Genomic DNA, 27,833 nt, shown 5'->3' with positions numbered 1-27,833 from the left:
AAACGATGTTCACAATAGGTAAAAGCGATCTGCTTAGATGTATATTCTTTAATCCCAGTAATAGGTTACAGTTTATAGGTTACATTTTACATGTATAGTTGTCGTAATCTTGCACAAAGCCCGAAGACATGACTCACTGACAAAATCAAATAAACTTTGAAATCATAATTCAACAGTCGTACGATTAGTTGAACTCAATCTCGCGATATCCTCTAGTTCTCGTTGTTCATGCCCCATCAGCTGACTGGGGCGGAGCGGGGCGGTGACGCTGTCAACATGGTGGAGTGACGGAGAGAGATTTCTTGAAGAAGTCGGTAAGGGACAGCAACTACCCACGTACATTGTGCTTAAGCTAGAACATGGAGCACATTGTAACCCCAAAGGTGAGCGAAGTTTATAAAAGAAAGGTGCAAACCAGGATAGGCTAATGCTTCTGGCTAGTACGAATTGACAGTGGCTAGAGCTGGTAAATGACCGTCCAGTTTCAAAAAGCACCTTCGGAGGCCGTGTCCAGCGAGTCTATCAGGCAGTATGGTCCTCAAGGTGATTGGCCGGCAATAAAGTTGCTCTGAGTTCATTTGAGTTCACATTGCTTGGCTGTATAGTTTATAAGCAATGGGTAATATAAGCGGCACGTAGCAAGTAAACTGCGCCTGAGACTAAGACGTGACAGTGCCTAATTGCTTTGCAGCCGATTTATTTTGAATTCATAAACAATAAAATAAACAAAAGTATTTTTTTGAATGGAGACGGGCAGATAGAAACACAAATAATACTGAATTAGTTAACTTAGTGTTAACAACTGTAAACTGCTGGCACCAGAAGGTGATGTACCTCTTTACTCTTGGCTTCCAAGTCAGGCTTTGGTCAAGACAATGACAACAGTTACAAGACGGTCTACGGACGACAATGGAACAATTCACTTTTTTAGTATACCTTGAAAGAGTTCATGACCATCTTGGATTTCAGGGTTAAACATACTGTACAGTATTTCACTAATATAGCCACTGGCAGTCTGATATTCGGAGTAAACCAGCCCCTGCAGACTTTATATCCCGCTTAAAGAATTTAAGACAATATGGTAACTGCTATAACTGAGAAGTGAAGAAAGTGTATTTTTAGATGCAGTAAAATTATGTTTTAAAAACCTGCCAGTTCAGTTTTAGAACATAGTTGGAGGATTTGAATTTTTAATATTGTGTAATTATTTTAAGATTTTGTGTAATTTAATGGACGCCGACTTAAGCACAATGTAGTATGTTAAACAGAATTTCCGTTATGCATATATTGTATTTTTTCTTCATATCTAGTAATAATAGAATTGAATGAGGGGCATCAGTCAAATCTGTACATAAAATCAATCCACACCTGCATACTTCATCTGGAGGATGTGCCATTAAAATACATATAATGTCTAATAATGTTGTATGTACATATAAAGTGTTTTTATAATTTCTTTATATTAGCAAAAATACATTATAAATTCTGCGGTGGGTTGGCACCCTGCCCGGGATTGGTTCTTGCCTTGTGCCCTGTGTTGGCTGGGATTGGCTCCAGCAGACCCCCGTGACCCTGTGTTCAGATTCAGCGGGTTGGAAAATGGATGGATGGACATTATAAATTGCAGACCTTTTACAGAAAAATTAGTAGTAGTAAATGTATTTATATAGAAATTTATTTAATTTGGGTAAATAACGATAGGTAAAAAAACAATCAGAGAGCAAGATGTTTACACTTGTTTTACTTTAGATATCTCAACCAGTACGACTGACTCAGTAAAACGATGGCAAAGTAAACTGTGACTTGTCATACAGTAGAGTCTGTAAGAACAGTGTGAACTTTTTTTTAATAGTCTATGTTCCAGTCATATATGTTATTGTAAATGATCACAATTTGTTTTACGTGTTAGATGTATTCTACCAACTGCATGCAAATGTATAATTTTCTGTTCTTGCAGTAAAGGTTGCATCATTATCCCCATCTGCCTCACCCTGCTGAAGCCCCCTATGTACCATGCCTCTCACTGCTGCATTTTCTGCTGCTGAAGCTGCTGCCACATCTTGCTTCTTTGCCATTATATTGAACTCGTCTTCTACAAATCTTCCATTGCTCCATCCTGCGGTTGACCTGCATTTCACATAAATGAAACAACCTTTTTTTAACTTTATTATTGTTTGAAGTTTCAAAGAAAAAATAGATGCACTACTTACATTGGTGGCATGCCCCCTCACAGCTCCAGAGTACAGAAGTCCTGGGTTTAAAACCGGGTACAGTCACAGTATGTGAGGAGCTTACCTATTTCTCTTGTGTCTATGTGGGCATTTCGCCATGTGGTTTTATTTTTCTGTGATAACCAAAAATTGTTATGCCTATTAAGTTAATTAATATCTGTAAATTGACCTTGTGTGAGTGCAGGTGTGCTTACAGAAAGAAGTGTGGTCTGTGACGACTTGGTGCAACATCAATGGTTGTTTATTTCCTTGCATCTGTTTATATTAGAGTTGGCCTAGCCCCCTGACACTACTGTAATAAGAGATTTAATAATGCACTGAAAGTTCATAAATTGTAGGAAATATTTGTATTTAATTAACTTAAGCAATTAAACTTGCAGTTTAATGTTTGTTTAATCTCATCCATGTATTAAATCATTTTTTTTTCTGTATAGAAATAAGCTGCCATACTCCTGTGTCCTGCTGTCTTCCCTGTTATTCCCTAGTTAGTACTGACTGAGCACCCCCAATTCAGGCATTTCATAATGGAATGTCATGAACCATGGCCTGTGTGTACTTGCATTGTGTGAATGTGGAAGGAAAAGAAAATATATATATGTGTGTGTGTATATATATTTATATATATATATATATATATATATATATATATATATATATATATATATATATAATATGTGTGTATATGTAATAATGACACAGAAATAACTAAAATACATTCAAAGTTTTCCATGTCAAAAAGGGCATGACTGACTTTGCAAAGGAATAGAACATAAGCATACCATGAGAAACTTTGTCCAAAAATGAAAGGTCAGGGTTGGTCAAAACTGCGACAGGGATTGAGGTGAAATGAATAAATACTCCTTTTTCATGTAGCAAACAGTATGCATAGAATTTTCTGTTTTTATAGTTGGAGAGAAAACACATACCCTTGACAGTTGTGTGAATATTTGGTTTTCTTGTGCAGATAACACAGTAAATTTGACATTGCCCTTTGTGACAACAAGAGGAAGAGCCAAGAAAAAAATGAGGAAGTGCATATTAGAGCATTAGATACATATGTGGCAGCATTGTTTTGTGCAATTGTTTTCTTTGTGTTCATGGATTATTGCAATTTTGTTTTCTTTTGTACACTTAACTCCTCTTTTCTATTTAATAATTTCCTGTTGTCAGGAAATTTTATTACCTTTGCAATTCTTGTTAGTGTAATTAAATTAAGAGCGGTTCTTTTTTTCATCCTTTGTAATAAAGTTAATGAGCTGCATCCACTTTTGCTTACTGATTTAGTTCATTTTTACATTTGTTAAATTCCAATTAAGGTAGACTTTATTGTGTCAGTGAAATTTGTTTACAGCACTAAAGTACAAACACAAGGCACTGTTACACATATACACGAAATAAGACAAGACACAACACCTAAAAGCTAGTGTTAGCGTAGATTAATACAGAGAATAATGGTTACCTTTAACAGTACACAAAATAATTAAGAGTTCAGCATCATCCCAACAAGTAACATATTTCAAAATGCTTATAACCCTGGAAATACAAGAATTCTTAAATCTGTTACTTTTTATCATTGGAGATATAAATCTGCAGCCTGATGGCAATAGATGAAATTTAGAAACACAAGGATGACTATTGTCTCACAGAATTGAGTTGTCCTTCTTTCTGACCTGTTTGTGGTACAGTTCAGTGACAGAGGTCTGCTGTAAACTAATACTTTTACTGGTAATTTTTATAACACTAAGATAGTTCATATTATTAATGCTGCGATTACCAAACCAACATATAAAAGAAAATGTAACAATAGATTCAATAAAATACATAAAAAAAATGTCACAATGGTTTTGTCCACTTTAAAGTAATTGAGTTTACTAAGAAATAGTAGCCATTTCTGCCCCTACTTACAAAATTGTTTTGTGTTGAGACCGAAGGATAACTTGTTATTAATGATTGTCCCTAGCTATTTGTAGTGTTCCATCATTACTACAGTCTTCCCTTTTATTAGAGTGAGTAGGAGGAGAGGAGCATCCTCCTGTAATTAAAGTTACCTGTCAGTACACTACACTTTGTTGTATAGATCTGAATGCATTTATCACAATAGGGATATGTACATTATCATCTAGTAGAGTGATATGCAGATGCATAATGTTTGTCGTTCACTGTATACATATTCAGCATTAAAACAGGAAGCAATCCTGAAAACTGACCAAGATGATTTTTGAAATGTGATAGCTTTGAGCATTTAGAAAGTTTACAAGTGGTATTTCAGAAAACCTTGCTGAATAGATGAGAAAGTAAACACTAGAAAACAAAATAAATAAGGAGTATTTCATAGCTCTCTAGTAATACTTTATACACATCTTATTTATATTGTAGATAAGTGCATGCCACTGCTACAAAACTACTCTAAGGCTATGCATTCAGTCATAGGGTCTGTGTGCTCTGGTTTGGTTCTGCAGTCTTAAAATTCAAGGAAACGATTATTTAGCACTCAGTAGTACTGTTTCAGACTTGTGCTTCAAACTAGATTGTAGCAGAATGAAGTGTGAAAGTGCCTACCAGGAATACAGTCAGCTCTCTTTGCAGTGTTGGTTAACCATGGTAGATGCTCTAAAAACTAAAGGGAAATGTAACATAACTTGCAAAAAAACAGTGTATATTTACTCTCATATCCTATTGTTGAAGGTCCATTTTTTACTTATAAAAGTAAAACAAACAGAACATTTATGTTTAGTAATACTGAAGTTCCAAAAGGCTGTGGGGGGATTGTAAAAAGAAGTTATGTGGTACAACATAAGATAATATGGTTTAAGATACTAGGTGAAAAAGTAATCATTCACAATGTAAAAGTGTTGACTTTTATTCTGTGTTTTATTTCTTCTTTGGTAGGTGCATTTCATTTGAAAGTTTATTTGGAGGAAGTAGAACAAAACTGTATGGTATAAGGAGCCACAACTGAGCAATGAACATAAGAACTTAGATGTGTTTAAGCCTGTTTGTTATTTTTATATGAGCTTTTTAATAGAATGAAAATAGTTGTAAAAACAATAGCAGTTGTTGCTTTTAGGTCAAGGTCCAGGTTGGCATCATCAAAATTATGGAAAATAATTTCTGCTAATTGAACTTGTAAGGAATAGCAAACTGTGTGTATTGATTATACCTTATGCTTTTTTGTTTCCTTTTAAAATTATCTATCCAATGTGTATTTAATCCTAAAGGGTATTTGATAAATATTAACATTTACCTGGGTAATAACGCAGTGCTGATGTAACATGTAGCCTTTCTTTAGAGCAGGATTGAAAATGTCACTCTTGCAGGGCTTCAGTTTCTATGTGATTATGTTATAGCTATTCTGTTAAGTCGTGTTTAACATTGAAGTATGCCTAATGGCTAAGAAATAGAACTATAAACTTTTAGGCTACTGGTTAAACCCTTCCATGTGCTCACTGTGTCGTGTCATGGCCATAAGTTTAGCTTGTCTGTGCCTTACTTGTAATGTACATATAAATAATTGTATTACTGTTCTGTACTTCTTAATTCATGAGAGAGAGAGTCTTCACTACTGATTTTAATTTCATTGATTTTTTTTAATTGCCAAGTTTATTGTGCATTATTGTTTATATGAATTTTAAAATATTTTCCATTACCAGTTTCTTTTATCTGCAGTGATGCATAATACACACATTGAAAAATGTTCATTTTGGATATTGCAGGTAGAAGAGGTTAAATTATTAGTCAGATACAACAATAAGAAGCCGGCCATTGGAACCCTATACCTAACTGCAACTCACCTGATTTTTGTTGAAACTTCAGCAGATGTGCGAAAAGAAACCTGGGTAAGTCGTAGTCTTCTTGAACATCACCACTCTTTTCATTTCTGTGTTCAGAAGTGAGCTGCAGCCGTTCATACCTCAGCTTCATTTCATCTTTAATATCACAAAGTACTGTGGGATGAATTTGTCTAAAGTTAGCTGGCAGGTTCTAAAGATTTCCACTTACTTTTCCTGTACTGCATATTAAAGTGTTTGTCTTTTTTAAATGGTGTGCTTGGCATAATACAGAGTACTATTGTGTGTTAAACATGGATTTACAGTATATACATAGGTGATATACATAGAAAGGACTTGCTCTGGATTCTAGAGTATTTTAAAAAGAGAAAAACTGTACTTTGTAGTTGTTCAGACAGTACTTCTTTTCACTTTTTTCAGTGTTGCTTTTTTCTTTTTAGATACTTCACCACCACATTTCCAATGTTGAAAAGCTACCCCTCACTGCTACTGGATGCCCTTTATTGATACGATGCAAGAACTTTCGTGTTGTACACTTTGTTATTCCTCGTGAACGAGACTGTCAAGATGTGTATTTGTCACTACTTAAACTCTGCCAGCCAGGTATGTAGACCTGTCAGGAACTGTAGCTAGGTACTTTATGACTTCAAGTCTACTTACCAAACCACTATTGTAAAAGCAGACTTGCTAGGAGTTATTCTAGGTGTTATACCAGGACACTAGTGCTGGGCGGTATACCGGTTCACACCGAAAACCGTTTTTAATTTTTTTTATGATATGGATTTTTCTTATACTGCAACACCGGTTTAAATTGCCTAAACGACGTTCGGAACGTGGCGCAGCGGGGAACTGTTCAAGTGGGGACCTTTTTCACTGCTACACCGCTAAACACAGATTTGTTGCACTAGGGCTCTTTTTCACTGCTACACCACCAAATAGTTGGCAGTAGCATAGGTATATGGAGGACTATTTCGGACAAAATAAAATAAATAAATAAATGCGCAAATAAATTAAAGTTGTGTGAAATGTAAAAAATGGACAGAGAGCATTCAAAACTGAAGCCGACGATAAAGTTGAACATGAACAACAGAAGAACTTTCGCCGAAAAAAAGGAGTCACGTCCGTCGCCTGGAGATACTTTAGTTTTAAAAGGTCAGATGTGTAAATACTGTTTCTATACTACTGGATAATACTGCAAGCCAAGTTGTACTTGTTTTTGTACTTGCTAGTGTATGTTTTGCTTGTATTCATTCATGCGATGTGCTGGCGACTCGTTCAGAGATGGGCGCAACACTGAATGGATGGCATAATTAAACATGTATAACGAAGATATTTTTAAAGTTCTGAACACTCCGTTGGCTAAGTTAATAACTAGTTTTAATTTCACAAAGACATTTATCGTGTGGTGATTGGTAATGTGGAGAAAGAAAAAGGAAAGATAGGAACTGGGGTTTTGGTAGAGAGCAGGAATATCATGAAGTGAATGGATTCTGTGCGGTGATTGCTGCAGGCGCCAGCTCTTAGTGCGGAGGAAGTCAGTTTAAGAAGCATAGTGATTAACGACTGGATCGGGGAACACTTAACACAAAGTATTTGATGTGCTGCATTAACTTATGACGGGGTTTGAGAAAATCTAGTAAATTAAACATTGATTTTAGGATGAAGTTTAGTTTACAACATTCTACTTTAATTATAAAATAAACTATGAGAATAAAGTGGAAATGTCGACTTTAATCTTGACATAAGCGTCAACATTAAAGTGGAAATGTCAAGAATAAAGTCAACATGTCGAATTTATTCTCGACATATAGTTTGTTTTTTTCATCCGTGTCCATATTTTTTTTTCTTCACAGTGGCCCTAATGCGCTTCCATAGGGCTATACCACAAACAGTATTATAAATGCAAGTTGCAGTTTTATTATTTATGTATATAGCTTAGCTTGAAGCAAGGTCCATATTAATGCAGTTTGCCTAAATGATGGTACAGTTGGTAAGATGTCATCACCAAGTTGCACTTGTTTTATTTTATTTTAATTTGGTGAATACTGTGTAATGCACCTGGGCTTGAAGCCTTGAAGTAATGGTGCAAGTATCAGTAATATAATTATGTATTTTATTGTTATTATTTATTAGTTTAAATATTATGCAGTTTAATGATGGTAAAATTGTTTAAAAAGTCACTTTAATGTGTCATTGGACAGAGATTGTTAACATTAACAGAAAGTGTAGTTGGTTTACAAAAAATATTTACTATTTATTCCTTTTCTAAGACGTGTTCAGTGCAATCCAACTTTTGACAAACACCTCTGGATATTTTACTAAGTCTAAATGCCTCTTTGGTTGGTTGAAAATATGTTGTCAAAATCATAGTTTAAGCTTTTGCAAAATTTGTTCAATTAAAAGGTTCTATATTTTGACTGCATCTGTCATGCAATGTGATTCCCTTCTCTTTAGTGCCACCCCCTTGAAAACTATCACTTTATGGGGCCATGCAAACCTGGATTAATACTTGTGTGCACATTAAAATGTCTTTTTGTACGATGTACAATTCTCATAACAGTCAAATAGGTTATTCTTAGCCAGTCTACTGCAGTAATTGCAGTGGAAAATGTGGTTAACATCCACTCATGCATGGGGAAAAAAATACCGTCTAATACCGTGAAACCGGCAGAATTTAGAAAAATACAGTGATATAGAATTTTGGTCATACCACCCACCTCTACAGGACACACAGGCATGTAAAATAACTTTCTCATTTTAGAGCAGATGACATTTTTAGGAATCTATGGAACTGCAACACTAGGGCCAGAAAATCCTAGTTAAGAGTCACATGTGAGATAACACCTGAGTACATGAATTTGTCAGTGGTTTTATTAGGCCTGAACATAGGCTTGCAATTACGTTCAGCTAGCTGATAGTTTAGTGGTCTGCTTTTTAAGAAAGGTAGAAAGTGTGTGACTTTGGTTCTGGTTAACAGAATGGAATATTCCTTGACCACAAGCTGTAAAATGAGACAAAAAAGTACGTCACAGGCTTTTATCAGTGTTATTTTTAAACATTACTAGCAGAATACAAAATTGAAAAATGTAAATGGTCTACTTCTTCCTCATGCTTAATAAAATATTGAAGGCTTAATCATTCAGTACAATTATTATATGTTGGTGATTCTACTTTTAAATTTACAATTTATGAGGTCTGTCTATTAAATAACGAGACTGACACAATAACTTACTTTTATTTATATAACAATTGTAATGCTTGGCCCCTTCAATATACTCCCCATTCGCAATTATGCACCAATGCAGTCTTGGCTTCCACTCGTCGAAGGTGTGGGGCAGATCAGTTTCTCTCAGCCGTTTCAAGACATCTGACGTTTTCTTCTTTACTGCATCCATTGACTCAAAACTTGTTCCTTTAAGCACCAATTTCAATTTAGAAAAAACACACACACAAGAGACATGCAGTCTTCCCCATAAGCCTCAGTAAGCATTTGAAAAGATTCCGTTGGTGTTTTGTTCAATCTAAAATTGACATGTTGCTCAACTTTTAAACTTCTCACAATTACGGCACACAAGGGGAAACACAACTGCATGAAAACGGTGTATGACATTCAACTAAACAGCAGAGTGTTGTCGTTTGTTGTGTAGGTTTAGAGAGATCTAAACCTGCATGGCAAATGCGCATAATCAGTTTTCACTGCTTTGTTTAAGAGATAGAAATACAGTCTCGCCATTTAATAGACAGACCTTGTATATACTTATAAGGCACATTGAATCGGGAGTGTTAGTGTGTGTGTAGCAAAAGTGAAGTGTGTTTGTTAGTCAAAGGTGTTTTGAAATTTTCAGACATCTATATGGTAGAACAATGCTTTTGGGTGATCTGCAATGAATATGACTATAGCTCCAAACATACACCATACATAACATATACAAACATTTTACTTATCTTTTTCTGTTTTCAGTGATGCTGCTAAAACATACAAGTAATGTCAGCTTTGGGGTGGTTCAGGTTTCACATTCTCTTTGAAAGAGTTCATCAAAGCTCAATCTAGATATTTGGTAATTACTTATGGACATTAATTTGTGGAAAATATATGATGATACTAAAGTCAAAGATTTATCGACTCTAAGAAGTTAACTTTCCTATGCTTTAAGCAACCCCTCTGTAGCTCTGGTCTTTTGTTTATTTTATCATGCAGAAAGAATGGAATTTTGTTCACTCATGTTATACTGCTTTATCATACTTAAACAAGTTTTCTTTTAAATGTTGTTTGTGCTTTACGCCATACACTTGACAAGCTTATAAAATTGCTTCTGATTGAGGGTTCCTCTGACTTTTCTCCAGATATAACAATTTCTTCAGTTATTTGATTACATAATATTTCCTTCTTGTTTGTATAGTACTATATACTTTTGTTCTTCAAGCTTGGTGTGAGATTTTTTTTATCTCCTTTCAATCTCCCATCACATTTATTAAGCTTTATAATGCTTTCAGAATTGTCATTTTCCTTATAGCGTCGTCCAGAACTAGACTCTTTTTTTTTATGTTTTTTTTGGTGTGACTTTCAGGAGGGACAGTCTTATTATGGCAACATCATAGGTGTGACCTTAAACTTCTTACAGACTGATAATCTATTTCTGATTATAAATGTGACATAATGGAAGCATGGGGAAGAACCCAGCCTGCATTTCAGCTGATTAGATGCTTCATCAGTCATTATTTCTCTGTGTACGTACACCTAACCATTTTTTGCAGGCCATTGGAGTAAACTTGCATCACTTCCATATTCATTGAACATGGACAGTTTTTTATAGTCTACATGTTCTTTAATGAATGGCTAAACCGATGCAACAACTTCCATTTTCTATGTGCAATATTTTGCTTGTAACTAAGTGCTAATTAAAAGTAACATGAATGTGCTAAGCACACACACACCTAGGTCTTGTAACTGTTCCCTCACGCACAGGTTTGTAAGGTTGTTTCCAAGTTTTTTCATGGACCCAAATTTGTTCACATGGAAACAAGTTAATGTTTATATTTTATTTAGCAATATGTGTTTGAGGAGTGGGGAAAAAATTGAATATTGTGTATAAATCCAGTGAACTTGAATAAAATATTAAAGTTCTATATAGGAAGCATTGAAGCACATAAAGTGGTAACATTTCTCACTGAGCCACTGTTCTATCCAGTTAATGATTACGAAATTTAAAGTTGTAGTCAAGTTCCCAAATAAATCAGGATTCTATGCTTGTCTTTTCTAGTCCATCATTTTTTGAGAGATTATTTACTCTTTCAGCTTAATTCTTGTAGCTTTCTTTCATGTTAATATCTTCCAACTTCCTTTAATGTTCAGTTTACATTGCCCAGTTGGGAGTTTGCTGTCTTTCTTATGTATGTATTTATTTTTGGTCTTTTTTTTTTTTTTGCAGTTAACTTTGAAGACCTCTATGCGTTCCTGTATAACCCTAAAGAAGGAGAAGCAAGCAGAAAAATTGGATGGACTACAGTTGATGTAAATGCAGATTTTCAGCATATGGGGTTACCCAATGATTACTGGGAGATAACTGACATAAATGCCACCTATGGAGTAAGCAGATTTATTTCCCTCTGTCCTTGAGATTACCATCTGATTGTATATGTTTTACATAGTTGTTTTTTTTTAACTTTGTTAGATTTTGCACATTTGCCATTGCAATATTAAGACACATAGCAGTGTGATCTATCTTTAATGATACATATTTTTGTATTTCTTTGCCATTTTGACTCTAAAATAAGATGTTTTCAGACATAAATTAGAGATACTGGCATGTAGGGCATACACAATATTTACATCTGTTTATTTTTTTTTTTAGATTTCTTTCTGTCATGTATTCTGCTATGATATTTTATTTCTGGGATGTTTTTTGCTTAAATGACACTCTGTTGAAGGAGGTTATTAATATTTCTTATTTTTTATATTAATATTTCTTTTTATGAAATTTTTGTAAAGCACAGTAAGTACAGTTTGTTAAAGACTATCATATAATGTGAATGCCCAAAATTAACTTATTACAATATATTTTTAACATACTGAACTGAAAACTCTGTTTAGAGCTCATTTGTAGAGCAAGTTTACCCACTGGTCAAGGGAAATGTTGAATTAAAATTCCTAGGTACAGAGATTTAAACAGAGAGCCTCTCCTCCATCTCCCCATTGTCTTTCAGTGTGATAGACCACTATTTTGATGTTTTTTTTCTTCAGATTAATTTTAAAGAAATACCTTTATAATGGCTTCTTTCTGCTGTTGAGTCTGTGGAGTCATCATATAAAACTTATTGAAATTTAGAAGCATAAATAGGATTGTTGTATCTCTTTGCAGTAAATGTATTTTAATTTTTGATTTTCTTGGGTTACTTTAATTGTTAATAATTTTTTCAAAAACATACAGTTAACAATGTGCAGACACAAATACAAATAAAATTATCACTTGTAGAAACAACTAAATGGGTTGTTTCGAAAAAGCAGACAAAGTTAATTGCAAGGGTGACTAACAGTTTCCTGTGTATACGGCACATATACAGTATCTATGCTCAGTTTGTTATAATAACCATGAAAATAATAAATTTGTAAATGTGTTATCTAAATCGAATCTTATGAACCCTATGTAAAAAAGTAATTGTTTTTCAAAACACCTTTGATCTTCATATTTAAGAGTATACATAAAAAGTATTATGCATTCATGCATTTCACAGCAGAAAAAGAAACTAAGTAATTGTGAACCTATAGACAGAGAGACAAAATATTTTTTTAAACAAAAAGGTTTATGAGTTGACATCTAATTAAAAGTTGGTTGTTGGTTATGAAGCTGTTATCACAGAAGATAATTTTTTTCTTCCTGTAGTTATGTACTTTTCTCATACAAAGCAGAAATGGTATATTACTAATTTTTTTTTTAAAATCACATACCTAAAGTATAAAATTGTGTATATTCTCAAAATTATGGTTGTTCTTGTAATATATTTTTTTCAATATTATTCATCCTATTTTGTTCTTATAGGTTTGCAGCACATATCCAGCTCTGCTTGGTGTACCCAAAACTGCAAGTAAGCCAACTATTGTGGGAAGCTCTAAGTTTCGGAGCAGAGGACGGTTTCCTGTACTTTCCTACTTTTACAAGAAGAATAATGCAAGTCCATTTATTTATATATTAATGCAACTGATATTTGAAGCAGTTTTTGACTATTTTTCAGCTTTATCCAATAATTACTTTCCCTACCACTCTAGTTTTGAGTGCAGTAGGTTCTTGGGTAAAGTCTTTAAAATATGCATAGTTGCTTTATTTAGTGACATGACTTTATTTCAGGTGAGTCATGAAGTTTTTGTTTTATTTGTATTTGTGTGGTCTGTAGGCAGCTATCTGTCGCTGCAGCCAGCCTCTTTCTGGTTTCAATGCACGCTGTGTAGAGGATGAACAAATGCTGCAAGCAATCAGTGATGCCAACAAGAGTTCTCCTTCAATGTATGTAGTGGACACCCGCCCTAAGGTATGTAATCCAGTGTGAAAGGCAGAGGTTTATACCTACAAATTTCTATGTCAAAGAAATACATAAGTCACTATGACCATTATTATGATCAGCAGTGATAAGAATTGTGTGTTAGCTTAATTTTTATACTTGGTTAGCTAGGATGTTAGTTTAAACTGTAGTAATGAGAAATTCTTATTGACTCATGTTCACAGCTTCCTTTTCAGAGTAATAACCTGTTTGAATGTAAGGATTAAAAATAGTGCACATGGTGGAATTAGTGAGATGTAGGCAGAACATACCAGCAAAATCAGATGAATGTAAATCTAGTGACCAGTATAAGTCACCACAGTGTTGTTGTTGTTTTTTTTTTAATAGTTATGTATTATCATCAGGATGACAAAATACCCACACTAAAAATGAATCTCCACCTGCTAACAAATTATCTAATTGTTTGTCTCTGCCACATCTAGTTATTTCCATCGCATCCCACAGATGCTTTGGCCATTGATTAGGCTAAAAACTAAAAAGCCATACCGCCATACTAAAAATTTCTAATTTGAAGCATTACCCTACTGTAAAACGTCTATATCAGGATAAGTACATCTTTCGGGTATCCTGCCGTTTTAAAACATTAATATACTTATATCAAGGGACCAGACATATGCCACAAATCCATACCAGTTGCCATTATACCACCCCTTCCAGCCTGCCTTCGCAGTGTCTGGCAAGCTTTATTTATGGTTGCCTTTATTTATTTTTTGGTATTTTTCTTCTTCTATCATAGAGAATCAGCAGGACATGTGATTGATCAGACCAGACCATGTTTTGTAATCCTGCAGTGTCTAGTGTTTTTCATTCCTTTCCTTAGTACAGTTTTTTTTCTTTCATTTTTTGTTGGAATAAGCTGAACTCCATTGGATTCTTGGCTACCATATTTCCTTCATGACAATGTACGACAGGTTGAATGGTTATTTACCACTTTTGGCACCACATATCATCTCAGCGGTTAGTTGACTGAATGTGGCTCAGATTTTTTTCTGCACAAGTGTCTTTCATCTTCGATTAACCCTTATCATAACTGAGTATTTGCCAGCAGAAATCCTCCAAAACTCCATCAGGGTTGATTTTCCTGACATGCACATGCCAGCTTATTTGGCACCCATTGCTTTACCATTTCCTGCTTTTTGTGTAAACTGAACACATGCAGTCAGCTGGCAGCTCTCAACTCACTTTGAATAACAGTGTTTAACATATGATGCCGTTTCGAACTGAATAGTGACTGCACTATGAAAGCACTTTTTTTTCTTTCAGTCTTTCTTATTTATAACAAGTTTACAAGTGGGACTTAGCTTTTGTATTTTTTTCCTTTTAGTTGAATGCAATAGCCAACAGAGCAGCAGGAAAAGGTTATGAAAATGAGGACCATTATTGCAACATCAAATTTCAATTTGTTGGTATTGAAAACATCCACATAATGAGGAATAGCCTTCAGAAGCTGTTGGAAGGTGATTCTCATTGTAACATAAACAAGTGGCCTTTTATTAAAGTGTGATTGCATATTAATTTCATATTGAATTTGTCTTGACAGTATGTGAAATGAAATCTCCCTCTATGAGTGACTACTTAACTGGCCTGGAGAGTTCTGGATGGCTGCGTCACATAAAGGCTGTAATGGATGCAGCACTTTTCCTTGTTAAGGTGATATTTTTTGCAGTTGTGTATAGTCTGGGTCAACACTGATAAAAGAGAAGCTGCTGTAACGGAGAGCTCACTATTGTTGCTCCTCACAGAAAAGGTCCAGTGATTTTTCTCAGTCTCTGACTACAGAGTTTAAGGTATCAAATACTTTTCATCCTGATTTGTAAGGCTGAGTCCATGTTTCACTGACTTTCAGCAGAAGCATCCATCAGTGTTAACGTTGTTTTGCTCAGCCTCCTCCTTAATTTGAAAAATTGTGCTATTTAACCAGTGTTCATAACTGCAGTGCCATTGTGCACTTGTAAAAACTGCAAAAGGAAGTACTGCGATTTATCTTCTTACAAGTTTTGATAATTTTATAAAATGAATATGAAAACCACATGTTTATAAAATTGGAGCATATTATGGTGTGTACATCCATTATAGTGTATGTTACCAGACATACATAACAGAATGTGTTTAATTAGAAAATGGAACAATAGTTTACTTGGAGATTATTTTATACACCACATTGGCCCTGTGTGAATAGGGTAGGCAGTGGACAGGTTTCCAGTCCAGTGTGTTTTCCTGCCTTGCACCCTGTGCTGCCGGGATAAGCTTCAGTCTCCCTTGACCCTAAATTAGACTAAGTGGGTTTAAGATTGTGTTTCTCGTGCTTGTCCTGGAGGTTGTGTGTTGAAAGCTACAGAGGTTATAAGTGCTTTTTTTTGCTGGACTTTGCTATTCATGTCACTGCATAGCGTTAATTTCTACTTGTGAATCCCAGGTGCTCTACATACAGTGATAGTGTAAGTCAGTAATTGAGCAGGCTGTATCCATCTATAGTTAGGTTTTTGAGAGGGTCCTTGCTGTGGAACATGGGATTCATTGGGGTCACATATAGACAAGGTGGGTTGTCCAAGTTTTAACATACAAGACTAGGTGTTTGCTGATGGATGTGGGATATTGTGGGGGTATATATCTATGATTCTTAGCATATAATAAGACCTACTCCTGCATTCTGTCACTGTAAGTTATGGTATTTACTTTGTAAAGTGATCAAAAACACAATATCATTCTAGGTAATGGATAGACAGTATCAAACTAACAAATTTAAAAAATATATAATTATTAGCAAACTGAATAAATAAATACACACATTATACCTTCCTTATGTGGTAACACTCAGACATTTGACCCCACCCAATCCAGCAGTGAGAGGTACTTGAGGCTATTGGCTTTATGCAGCTTTTTGCTCTGAGTAGTGCCATTCATTCTCTTATTTACCCGGTTGCTACCTGTGTTGTGTAATCAGAACATACTTTCTTAACTTGTTTGCTCAATTTCTGTGAGCAGATGGGTACTTAAGGAATGTGTTACATAAAATATCTGTTGCTTAAACACTGGAAATTCTGATGCCCATTCTGATGTACTAAATGTGACACGATACTGTGTGAACTGAAAAATATTGAGATGTGACTATGTACAGTGTTGACTCTGTTCAGGGAGAATATATGTTTAGTTAAAAAATATTAGATAATTTGACATATTTTCCTAAATGTTGGATTTGCTTAATAAACTTTGTCATACATGTTAGGATTTGGTTGCTCAGATCGTTGGGACAGCTTAGCTATTCGCTAAACAAATGGGATTGATGGACTGAATGGTCTCCTCTAATTTGTCAAATTTCTTATGTTCTTATCAACTTTTTTGTATTCATCAGGCTGTTGCTCATGAAGGAGCCAGTGTTCTAGTGCACTGTTCAGATGGTTGGGATCGAACGGCTCAAGTGTGCTCCTTGGCTAGTTTGTTGTTGGACCCTTATTACCGAACCATTAAAGGACTTATGGTAAGATGCATTTGCTAAGAAAAAGTGAAATGTTTTTAGGCTCTTGCTTTATAACTTTTGCACTATGTGTGCATCAGGGAAATTCAGTCAATTATGTTTGAACTAATTACACTATTAAATTTGGCTTGGGGGCAAGCATTCATTTAAACTTGCCCATCCATCTGTTCTTTGTGCATACCTACTTATTCCTGTTCTGGATCACTTTTATCTGGAGCCTGTCTGAGGACGTATGGTAGTGACTCAAAACAGACAACATGGCATCCCATAAAATACATAACATTAAGTAATATACATTTTAATTTGCCTGACAATATGTCTCTCAAATGCAGAAGGGAAGTCAGTCTTCAAAGAGAGTGTGGAAAAACCCTGAATAATAGTTTCCTTGTTAAAAGCTGTACTATCCTTTTGGGTTATTAAATTAGGACAATTTGGTAAACACCACAATGTTCTATGTTCACACTTTCAGTTATTCATACAATATACATCAGTTTTGATAACTAAAACTATATCTGGTTGGTGTAGCAGGGTATCATTGCTTCCTTGCACCATTTTGATCGCAGTTCAGATCTCGAAAGGGGTTCTTTCTTTGTGGAGTTGTATGTTTTTCCCATCTTTGTGTTATCTTTCTAAGAAGCTTCAGTTTATTTCTATAATCCAGAGACATGTTGTGTAATTGGCCCTGTGACTTGGCCTGATGTAGAAAAGGGACTGTCATTCTGTCCAGGACTGTTTCATAGTTTATTTCTGTAGATATAAACTCTGGATTGCTGTAACCCTGTACAAGCAACACAGACTTGGAAAATTAAAGGAAAACTATATGCCAGAATCAGGCAGACTATTCTTAATTTGTTTACTCATTTTAATTAATTTACATCTGTTTTTTTCATGAGAAGATCTGTATAATTTAGTATTTTGTTATTAAGGTTCACCAAATAGAATTTGTTATATTTATACCCAGCTTTGAAAGGTTAATTTTTAAATTTCTGTTTTATAAATCATTCATTATACAGTAACAAACTAAAAAATGGAATAGAAAAGCCAATTTGTGCACTTGAGGTTTTGTTAATGCAAAAGACTTTTTTGTTTGAAATGCAGGTCCTAATTGAAAAGGATTGGGTATCAATGGGACACAAGTTTTCACAAAGGTAATTTTTGAAAAGAGTAGCTGGGGCACTTTAACTATCTGACTGCTATTGTTTTACCCTAGTATAGTGAAATATAATACTATGTTGTGGTGAACATTTCACATTGTTGTGAACGGCTATACACTGCAGTGATTTTCTGTATCTGCATTAAATATTGTTTGTGTTTGTTTGAATTACAGAGATAGTCAGTCTATCTATCTTTTATATAGTGCATCTATCTATCTGTCTGTCTGTCTGTCTGTCTGTCATATAGTGCCTTTATCTATTCCCCTCAGACATTAGCATGCTGCTTTTTAACTCTTGACATGTTCTGTAATGTCTTTGTGCCACCAAGAACAATACTACTACATGTACACAAGTGTGTACAAGCATGCTTTAGTACCTGTAATGCTGTAGTGAAGTACAGATTGAAAGAGACATTGTAGATGACTAAATAATGAATTTGTCCTACTGATTTCGGTTCTTTACACATGATATGCCATAATGGTATTAATACATTGTCTGGTGAACCCTTTCTTTCCTCATTTTTTGTACCTTGGAATACCCATACTGTACCTACCACTTTTTATTCCATATTTTTGCATCTTTTCAGATGTGGACATTTAGAGGGGGATTCCAAAGAAGTGTCTCCAGTGTTTACACAGTTCATTGAGTGTCTTTGGCACCTCACAGAGCAATTCCCCTGTGCCTTTGAGTTTAATGAGAAGCTGCTTCTTGACATTCATGATCACGTCCATTCGTGCCAGTTTGGGAACTTCATTGGCAACTGCCAGAAAGAGCGAGAAGACCTAAAGTAAGGCAATGCTATGCTTCTGCAGCTGTCATTAGTGTAGTCTTGCCAAGCACTATAAATGTTTGATATTTAACTATTTTTCATGTGTTTTTGTTTTAAACAATTGGGACATAGTTGTTACTATTAATTTATATAACATTTGAGAGGATTAACTAGAAATAGCCCGCTGCTCTTTATCAATCAATACTGTATACCTGCTTTTAATTAATTATTGTTACATGAAGCTGAAGACTTTTCAAAGAGCATTAGACACATGCCAAGAAGTGGACTTGAGCCACCTACCAGTCCATCAGAAATTACTGTAAAATATTGAGTTAAGTATGTAGACAACACTGTAGCTAGTCTTTGACAGAAATTAACTTTATGTCTCCATAATTTGGGGGGGGGATACAAATGACATATTCAGTTCAGTTAAATCTATTTTGTTTTGCTTTTTCCCAGAATACTGCTTTTGAGTACTTAATTAAATCTACAGTTTATTAAACGGTAATATTTGACCAATGCTTTATTGACATTGAACTGCCATTTACTTTTGCTGATCCCGGGCCTCAGATGTTTACTTTCTGTGTTTTTCTATTTAACTGTTACTAGCTGGAGTTAACTTAACTGGTAAATGGTAAAATTTAAATATCTGATATAGTTAGGAGCTTTATAAACAATTACCTAACCTTCTTAAATTCAAGTTTAGTGTCACACAACTCAAAAAGCCTGTTACAGCAGCACACTCATGTACTCACCCAAACAAGTACGAGGCTGGTTTAGTTTCATTAGTTAATGTAACATATAACACACAGGTCCTTTGGCTGTGGGAGGAAAAGCCACTCAAACAAGAGGAAAATGTGCAAACAGCCACACATGTAGTCAGTATTCAGGAATTTGAAATGTCTTTTAGAGCTAAGAGACAGCTGTGCTTCATGTGTCACCTGTCTGTCTGTATGCGTGTACTTTGTTCTTAGTTCCTAATTGGAAGTACATTATATAGGAATAAGTTGAGGTATTAGTAACATACAAATTCATGTAACATATACAGTACATACATTTACACACACACACAAATTCAAATGTAATCTGTGTAGGGTTAAGCTGATGGTCAAAGATATTCTCCATCACTAATTGGCCACACACATCTTCGTTAAATAAAAATCGTCGATTGACTTCAAACATGGGTGGCACGGTGGCGCAGTGGTAGTGCTGCTGCCTCGCAGTTAGGAGACCCAGGTTCATTTCCCGGGTCCTCCCTGCGTGGAGTTTGCATGTTCTCCCCGTGTCTGCATGGGTTTCCTCCGGGCGCTCTGGTTTCCTCCCACAGTCCAAAGACATGCAGGTTAGGTGGATTGATGATTCTAAATTGGCCCTAGTGTGTGCTTGGTGTGTGGGTGTATTTGTGTGTGTCCTGCGGTGGGTTGGCCACCTGCCCGGGATTGGTTCCTGCCTTGTGCCCTGTGTTGGCTGGGATTGGCTCCAGCAGACCCCCGTGACCCTGTGTTCGGATTCAGCGGGTTGGAAAATGGATGGATGGATGGACTTCAAACATTTACAGAAATTTCCACAAAGCACCACAGTGCGGCCATCACTCTTCTTCTTTTTTTAATCTTGCATGCCTCACAAGAAATCTGTCAGAAACTCATATTCGCAGCAGGAAGTGTGTTAGATGTACATGCTATGCTAATTTAGTAGGAGAGCGCCATAGCTGAGGAAGGCCAGTCTGCCCAGTGTGTCATGCACAAAGTTGGAATGGGAAGAGTGAAAGATATATTTGTAGCACTGTACCACTGCGGTACTTGTGCTGCCCATGGTTTCTTAATCTTTGCATCACTTTTTTTTGGTACCTCACTGTCCTCTGCAGACTAACGCAACTTGTCTGAAATTTTGCAATATTTTTCATTCACCAACTGTTTTCCTAACCTCCTTATCTTGGACAGGGTTGTGGGGGCAGGTGTAGCTTATCTTGGTGGTGTTAACATTTATCATAAGCAGTGAGATTTGGTGGTAGTGCTTGAAGTGGCCCGGTACCAGTGGCACTCAATATTCAAGAGGATATCATAAACTAAATTTACATTTACTTATTTGGCTGACTTACAACATCTGAGATAGAATTGGTTACACTTCTTTTTCCAGTTGGAGCACAGGTGGGTGAAGTGACTTGCTCAGGATCACACAATGTCAGTGGCAGGATCTGAACTCACAACCTCAGGGTTTGAAGTCCAAAGCCTTAACCACTGCACCACACTGCCTGCCTATATACTACTATGCATGCACTCCAAACTCCTAGGGGGAGCCCCCTGCCCTATTTTGTAAAAGTAATAGCTAATTGGGAGGAGGATGCTAACTAAACAGAGTGCTGCTAGTAATTTGGTTCCATTTCAAGCTCTTAAGGAGCTATATAAATAAAATGTAATAATAATAATAATAATTCTTTGCATTTATATAGTGCTTTTCTTACTACTCAAAGCGCTTAGCAATTGCAGGTTAAGGGCCTTGCTCAGGGGCCCAGCAGAGCAGAGTCCCTATTGGCATTTACGGGATTTGAACCGGCAACCTTCCGATTGCCAGTGCAGATCCCTAGCCTCGGAGCCACCACTTCTCCACAAAATGTATTATTATTATTATTGATTAAACTATATATCAAGGCCGTGCATTACATTCTTTTAAAAGCCAGTGCCGTTGTCCTCCTGTATGCACATTGTACATTGCAAGCTTATCAATCAGCACTCAGTGTTGTGTGCTTTTTGCAGCATGTTGTTTTCGCACATTTTAAGAAAAGGACATGCGTTATAGCCAAGCCACAATGAACACAACGAAGAACGATTTTTTTCTATAATGCATGCTCATTTTATTCAGAATATGGTAGAAAGAGAAAAATCGAAGAAGCCATGTTTAAGTGAGTAAAAGTTCTGCAACTAGTCTTCTGTTGGCAGACATTTATTCAAATCCATTTCATAATGAGGCAGATATAATTTTAGAGTTTTGTGCATAAATGGTATTGTGATTTGTAGCAATTTTAAATGAACTTGAATCACCTTTGAATCATTGTAATAACATTACTGAACACTTCTACTTTTGCTAAGCTGCAGCAATCTGTGAGACAACAAAACTAACCTCTGCGTCCAAAGCTAAAATGCCCACGCACTATTTCCTCATCACCCAGTGTCTACACTTTCTGGGGTATATGGGTAGAGCAGCTAATTAATTGTAATTCACAAGCATGTCTCTTATCTCTTCACCCTGCCAAGGTTGTGTCATTGTCAATATTTTGAATTGATGATATGAAATTGCAAGGCATTGCACATTCCAAATATTGATGAACTAATGGAAATACGCTTTTGCATACTTGAGTACTTGTTGTTTTTAAATGTTGATTTTATTAAAAAAAAAATTTAGTAAATAAAGCAGTATTTTTCTAATACAAGGAGAACTGATATACAGTATCAGAGGAAAACAAACTCCACATTAAAGCAGCATATACTGGAACTACATACTTTATTTATAATGTCAATGTTAACCAAATTAGCACTGTTCAAAGTAATGTTAAATTGGGTCCTATATCAGGATGCTATTATTAGCTTTCTGGCTGTTTTTTGTAGTCCATTTTATAGATTTATTTGCATATACAATTTCTTTTTTTTTCTTTACGTTTTTGATTAATTCACCCTTTTGATGGATTAGGACAGATATATGTGACTGCATGATGATTATCGCTTTTTAAGAAAGATACTGCTTTGATGTACTGCATGCATTTTCTCATTTACTATATTATGTCAGAGACCACAAAAATATTGGTTATCAAATAATTAGACCAGGTTAAAGATATGAAGAAACTGTTTAATTTGACACTCTGTTATGTTGGTTTTATGGTGTTCTGAGATTAGATTTGCGATTTGCTTTAACATCATTGCAGACTTCAGGACAAGACCTACTCTGTCTGGTCTTTTCTTTTGAAGAAAAAACAACAGTACATGAATCCTGTTTACAAAGAAGGATGGAGTCATGATGTGCTACAACCCAACACTTTACCATTCAACTTTAAGTGAGTTTTTTCCACCTTGCATTTTTGTGCTTGTTGATCATTTGTTTATTGTGGTTGATGTACAACATTGTTCAGCTTTAGTTAATTATTACTTATTCTCTTCAATTGCAGAGAACTTACTTGCTTGAGCTATTTTTTTTATTTGATTCTGGTTTTATTTGTATAGGTTTTGGTGTGCAATGTACAATCGGTTTGATAAGGGGATGCATCCCAGACAGTCAATGCTGGATCACTTACTGAGTATCATCAGTAAGAAACATGAAGAAGAAGGAAAAATGAAGGAACTTCAGAAGGTATTTCATTAGTCTTTCACAAGCCTTTAGGGTTAAGAAAAGAGATAAATAAAATCTTTAACTATGTGTATTCCATTGCACCCTTTCTAAATTAACAGTTTCTTGCTGCGTTGACCTGTTTATTCTGTGGTCCCAAACGTTTTAGAAATTAAGTTGTTCTGCGCTGATTGTTCATTAAAACTGATTTGATATACTGCAAATAGACAAACAAAACAAAAAAGCCACTCCACATTGTTTATTAGGCATAATCTGAGTTAAGGTAGTCCATAGTGAATTTGTACTAACTGGCAATTCATTTTTTGTCTATCTTTTTACTTAAACTTTTATTTTCCAGAAAATAAGCACTGGATCAGAAGAGAGCTCTTCTCATTCTCATAAAGTCTCTGTGGATGAAATCAAGTTGTCATCTCCCAGTGCTTTCAAACCCATCCAGAATGATAGTGGAACTTCATTTGCCAATGGGACAGAATTGGAGCAAGATGGCATTCCAGAATTGGAGCAAGATGGCATTCCATCAAATAGCGATCTGAAAGTACACAGTCCTCATGAAAAATACCTACCTACTGAAACCTTTGAAGCTAGTCTCCCACCAGTGGAAAATGCTGTCATCACTGACCGTGTCATAAAAGAGTAGTTTAGACAGAGTTCCAGCAGAATGCTGTAGTAAGTAAAAATACAAGAGTTGTGTAACCCAAGAAGAGATTTGTCCTCCAGTGTTTTTTTACTACATATCTCCACAGGGGTAACTACAACATACTGGTGTCATGAGTTGTGTCAACCTCCACCACAGATACCCTAGAACGTAAAGCTGAGACATTTTATTTCCCATTATGAACAGACTTTTTCATTAGTGTTGGTGTGATCACCACAATGTAATGAATGTTCCAATCACTTCAGCCTGTTGCACTAAGGTCAGTGTTGTGGAAGGAAGCAGAGCTCTTTGTGTGATATTCTGTAAGCAAGTAGCAACATAGGTATTCCACAGTGAAAGGTGAAGCCAAAAGCAGAAGTTATAAGGCCCGTTTCTTCCAAAAGTAGGAGCTAAAAGAGGACATGAGAAAGCAGTTGCAGCTCAGTTCATAGACCTAAGTTTGTCAAGCACAATATACTGAAATCCTGTTTTGAGGACCAAAAAAATGCTAATTTGTTAATGACATTTAGGGCAGCTGCCACAATATTGCCAAAGCCATGGCTCTTTTGAGTATGCACAAGTGAGTGCAGTTTAGTTTTCACATCCATTGTTTTCTGTTAATTGTGTTGGAAAAGGTATTGTTTCATGAGCGAGTTGTTGGTTTTGGCCTTACTTATTATTAGAAAAATTACTTCAGTGTAATGGGTAAAATGGCATTTACCTAGAGCAATATGCAAATATATATTAACATTGGGCAACTGAGAGGGACTAGTCTTGTTTACCCATCAGTAAGTGCCGCTAAAAATGTGTTGTTGACTTGAAAAGCTATGCAATGTCATCTGTGTCACTCAGTGACATATCAGTTATTGCCTATTATGTAGTCATGTAGTTACTTGTTAAAAACTGCTTTGATTAGCTGTTTCAAATGTGAGTGTGTGTGTGCGTGAAAGTATTGGGGCAAAAAAAAGTACAAACTTTTCAGTCCTGGGACATGCTAGTTAGCAAGAGGGGAGCAACCCACCTCAAAACACCTCATTTTTGTTAGAAAAAGCACTGACCTGAGGTTATAGTGGGTGTGAGATTACAAATAAGACTGAAGTACTTGATGCAGTTAATTTGTGGGCTGTTGGTTGCCTTGATTTATGGCAAGCTTTTCACCAGTTGCACACAGATTAATAGGCTTCCTCTGTTGAGGGACTTTACCTTTTACACTGCTTACTTCTTTTTAATTTTTCTATACTCAGCACTGTGGAAAGGGATTAAATAATAATTTTGTATTTTGTTTTTTTTTTTTTATAGATACATGATGTATTATCTCTGAAAATGATTTACAATTTATTTTCTAATGGTTTCATTTTTTTGGAAAAATAGAAAAAATATAATTTTGATGCTATTTCTTGCACATTAATTTGTTACACTTTTTGGTAATTGTCATGACATTTGCAGGCAGAAATGGTAGACTGTCATTTTCATCAGTCATTTTTTACAGTTTAAAAATAAGGACATTAATGCCAAACGTTTATGTTCATCTGCTATGTACTGAGCCACACCTTGATGCATCTGATCAGCGGTGTGGAGTGAAAGGCGTCTTAATACTGTAACATGTCCAGTTAAATAGGCTGTTCTCCAGCTTGAACAAAAGATGTCTGGGGTTTGTTAGTAGACTGTTTTTATACTTTAGGCAGCTGTGCACACATCAGTTCAGTGCCATTAATAGAATAGCAATCCTTATCCTCACACTTGTCTTCCACTTGTGCTGCACATGCTTTTAAAAGTCAAAAGCCTCAGGAGCGGCTGGTTTAGTTAGGGAAAGTTGGATTTTATGTTTAGAACTACGGTGCTTCAGAGCACATATCCCAGACTGCTTTCTGTAAGTTCAAACCTTACATATATTATTACATGGATTAAAACACTCAAAAGTGCAAAAATCGCATGTTGCATTTGCTTCCATTTTTGCTCAAGTCCATAGTTTGCTGTTGGACTCTTCCTGAACCAGCTGTCTGTCATCCAGGAGGCACAGCATGCTGTATCTTTGTCCACCAGCACAGCATTCTTCTTTTTGATTTAATGATTTTGACAGAATGTGCGAGAAACTTTTGTTATGGCTGCTTTGCTATCCCATCTGCTGTTGTGAAAGTGTAAAAATACAGCAGAGTGGGAAAACAAAAGGCTGTAGGGAACATGTGGAATCTGAGTTTACTAGGTGTCCAGTAGTGTTTATTACACCTAAATGTCTTGCAGAGTGATGAAGTGTGGCTGCTGTGCTTACATTTCTATGTCAATATAAGTACACTTGATGCACTGTTAATGTTTTTACTGTCTTCTGTTTAAATTTTTGATTCTGTAAAAGATGTATTTTCTAAATGGTGAAATTTATTTTTTATTTCAAGATCTCTGTGTAATAAATACATGCTTTATGTATTTTACAATCTAGTGTCCTTTATGCTTATGAGTGGTTGGATGGGAGAAAATCCATCCAGAAATATTTAATGAAGTATTTAAATGTCTTTACTAAAGAGGTATCCATCATTTTTAAATAAGGGGATTTAAAGGAAAATTTTAGGCAGTCGAAATATGGTTTTGATTTTTAATCCTTGTTTTAATATCTGTTTTGTGAGTAACTGACAAAAACAACAATTTGAGTGTTTTGAATGTCAAAGTAAGTATTTTAATCTAATCACATTTTTTTTCTTTAATCGTGTTGTTTATGAAGTAGATATTTAACAGCTTAACTATGATTTTCTCTGTAGTTATTTTGAAGAGAAACCATTGTCAAAAATTATCTTTTGATGGCCATTAAATAATCCCAGAGTTCTCCAGTTATGGCTTACCACTATGAACATAAATGGAACAACAGGAGGAGAGTTCACAATTCCAAATGCTCAGGTGCTCCAAAGTACATTCCATTTTTTGTTCACAAGAATATTTTCCAGAAGTGGTTTATTTAAAAATATTGTATTAAAAATGCATGTGCTTGGAATGTTGTGAGTATACAACTGGATGAACAGACATGTGGATTGTGTATCATCAGTAACATGAGATTTTTTTCATGGACTCTTTGATACTGTATTGCTTTGTTATCCAGCATTGCTCACCATAGACGCATATTATGTCAGAAATTTCTCGATTCTGCATGAAAACGTAAGATCAAATATTTTTCTTGCCCATCTCTACAAATTACATGGGGTAAGTAACATATAAAACATAATTTTTGAGTAGAATGTTTCTTTAAAGTAAATTGTCACAGAATGTACTGTTCTTGGTAAGTGTCCTGATGTCACAAATTAACAATCATTCTTAATCCAAAACATTAGTCATAAATACTGTACGTGCTCTCTCATCTTTTTATGGCAACCTGCAATGCACATGGAAATCCCCAAAAAGTCTCTAGGTGATTAGGTCAATCTGATTTCTTTGTAAAGTTATGTATTTTTCTTAATATGTTTTCTGTTTAGTAGTGCAGCTCATTCAAATGCTCTGACATTCTGACTCATTTACATGTCCCATATTTCTGTGGCCTGTGCCTCCAATTATTTTCTTCTTGGTTTATATTGCACTTTACAAAAAAATAGATGACACTTAATTTCTCACCAGAGGGAAGTCTAACCTTTTACAGAAGTTCAATAAATAAATATATTATGACAAGGATAAAAAGAGCAGTAACAGTGAGGCATTGTGCAGGTGTACCACCATTGATGTAAAGGAGCCCCTGTAGCATTTCTTGACACGCATCTGCTGAATAATTTGTTGGCTGAAAGTCCTCAGTGTTAGTGTGTCAGAAAGAAGATGTGCAGAATCGTTCATAATGGCACTCAGTTTTGTTTAAATTTTCTCCTTTACTACCACCTCTAGAGGGTCCAGAGTGTGTCCTGTAAATATGCCTGTCCTTTCAA

The 27,833-nt window shown here is 35.4% G+C and overlaps 1 protein-coding gene across 1 annotated transcript; it reads left to right on the top strand.

Annotated features, from left to right (window-relative positions):
• The first annotated feature begins 234 nt into the window (after window positions 1-234).
• Window positions 235-26,369, top strand: mtmr8 (myotubularin related protein 8). The gene is made up of 14 exons (XM_051934504.1): window positions 235-383; window positions 5,945-6,067; window positions 6,460-6,622; window positions 11,449-11,606; window positions 13,057-13,189; window positions 13,413-13,543; window positions 14,898-15,030; window positions 15,114-15,223; window positions 16,926-17,051; window positions 18,147-18,196; window positions 18,789-18,989; window positions 22,888-23,016; window positions 23,183-23,309; window positions 23,644-26,369. Exons 1-14 carry the CDS (start codon window positions 360-362, stop codon window positions 23,941-23,943), a joined length of 1,908 nt encoding a protein of 635 aa, XP_051790464.1. The 5' UTR covers window positions 235-359; the 3' UTR covers window positions 23,944-26,369.
• The last annotated feature ends 1,464 nt before the right edge of the window (window positions 26,370-27,833 follow it).

Source organism: Erpetoichthys calabaricus, chromosome 12 (genome assembly GCF_900747795.2).
Source record: "Erpetoichthys calabaricus chromosome 12, fErpCal1.3, whole genome shotgun sequence".
Taxonomy (NCBI): domain Eukaryota; kingdom Metazoa; phylum Chordata; class Cladistia; order Polypteriformes; family Polypteridae; genus Erpetoichthys; species Erpetoichthys calabaricus.
Note: the sequence above shows the minus strand (reverse complement) of the source record. Positions and strands in the feature narration are given on the sequence as shown.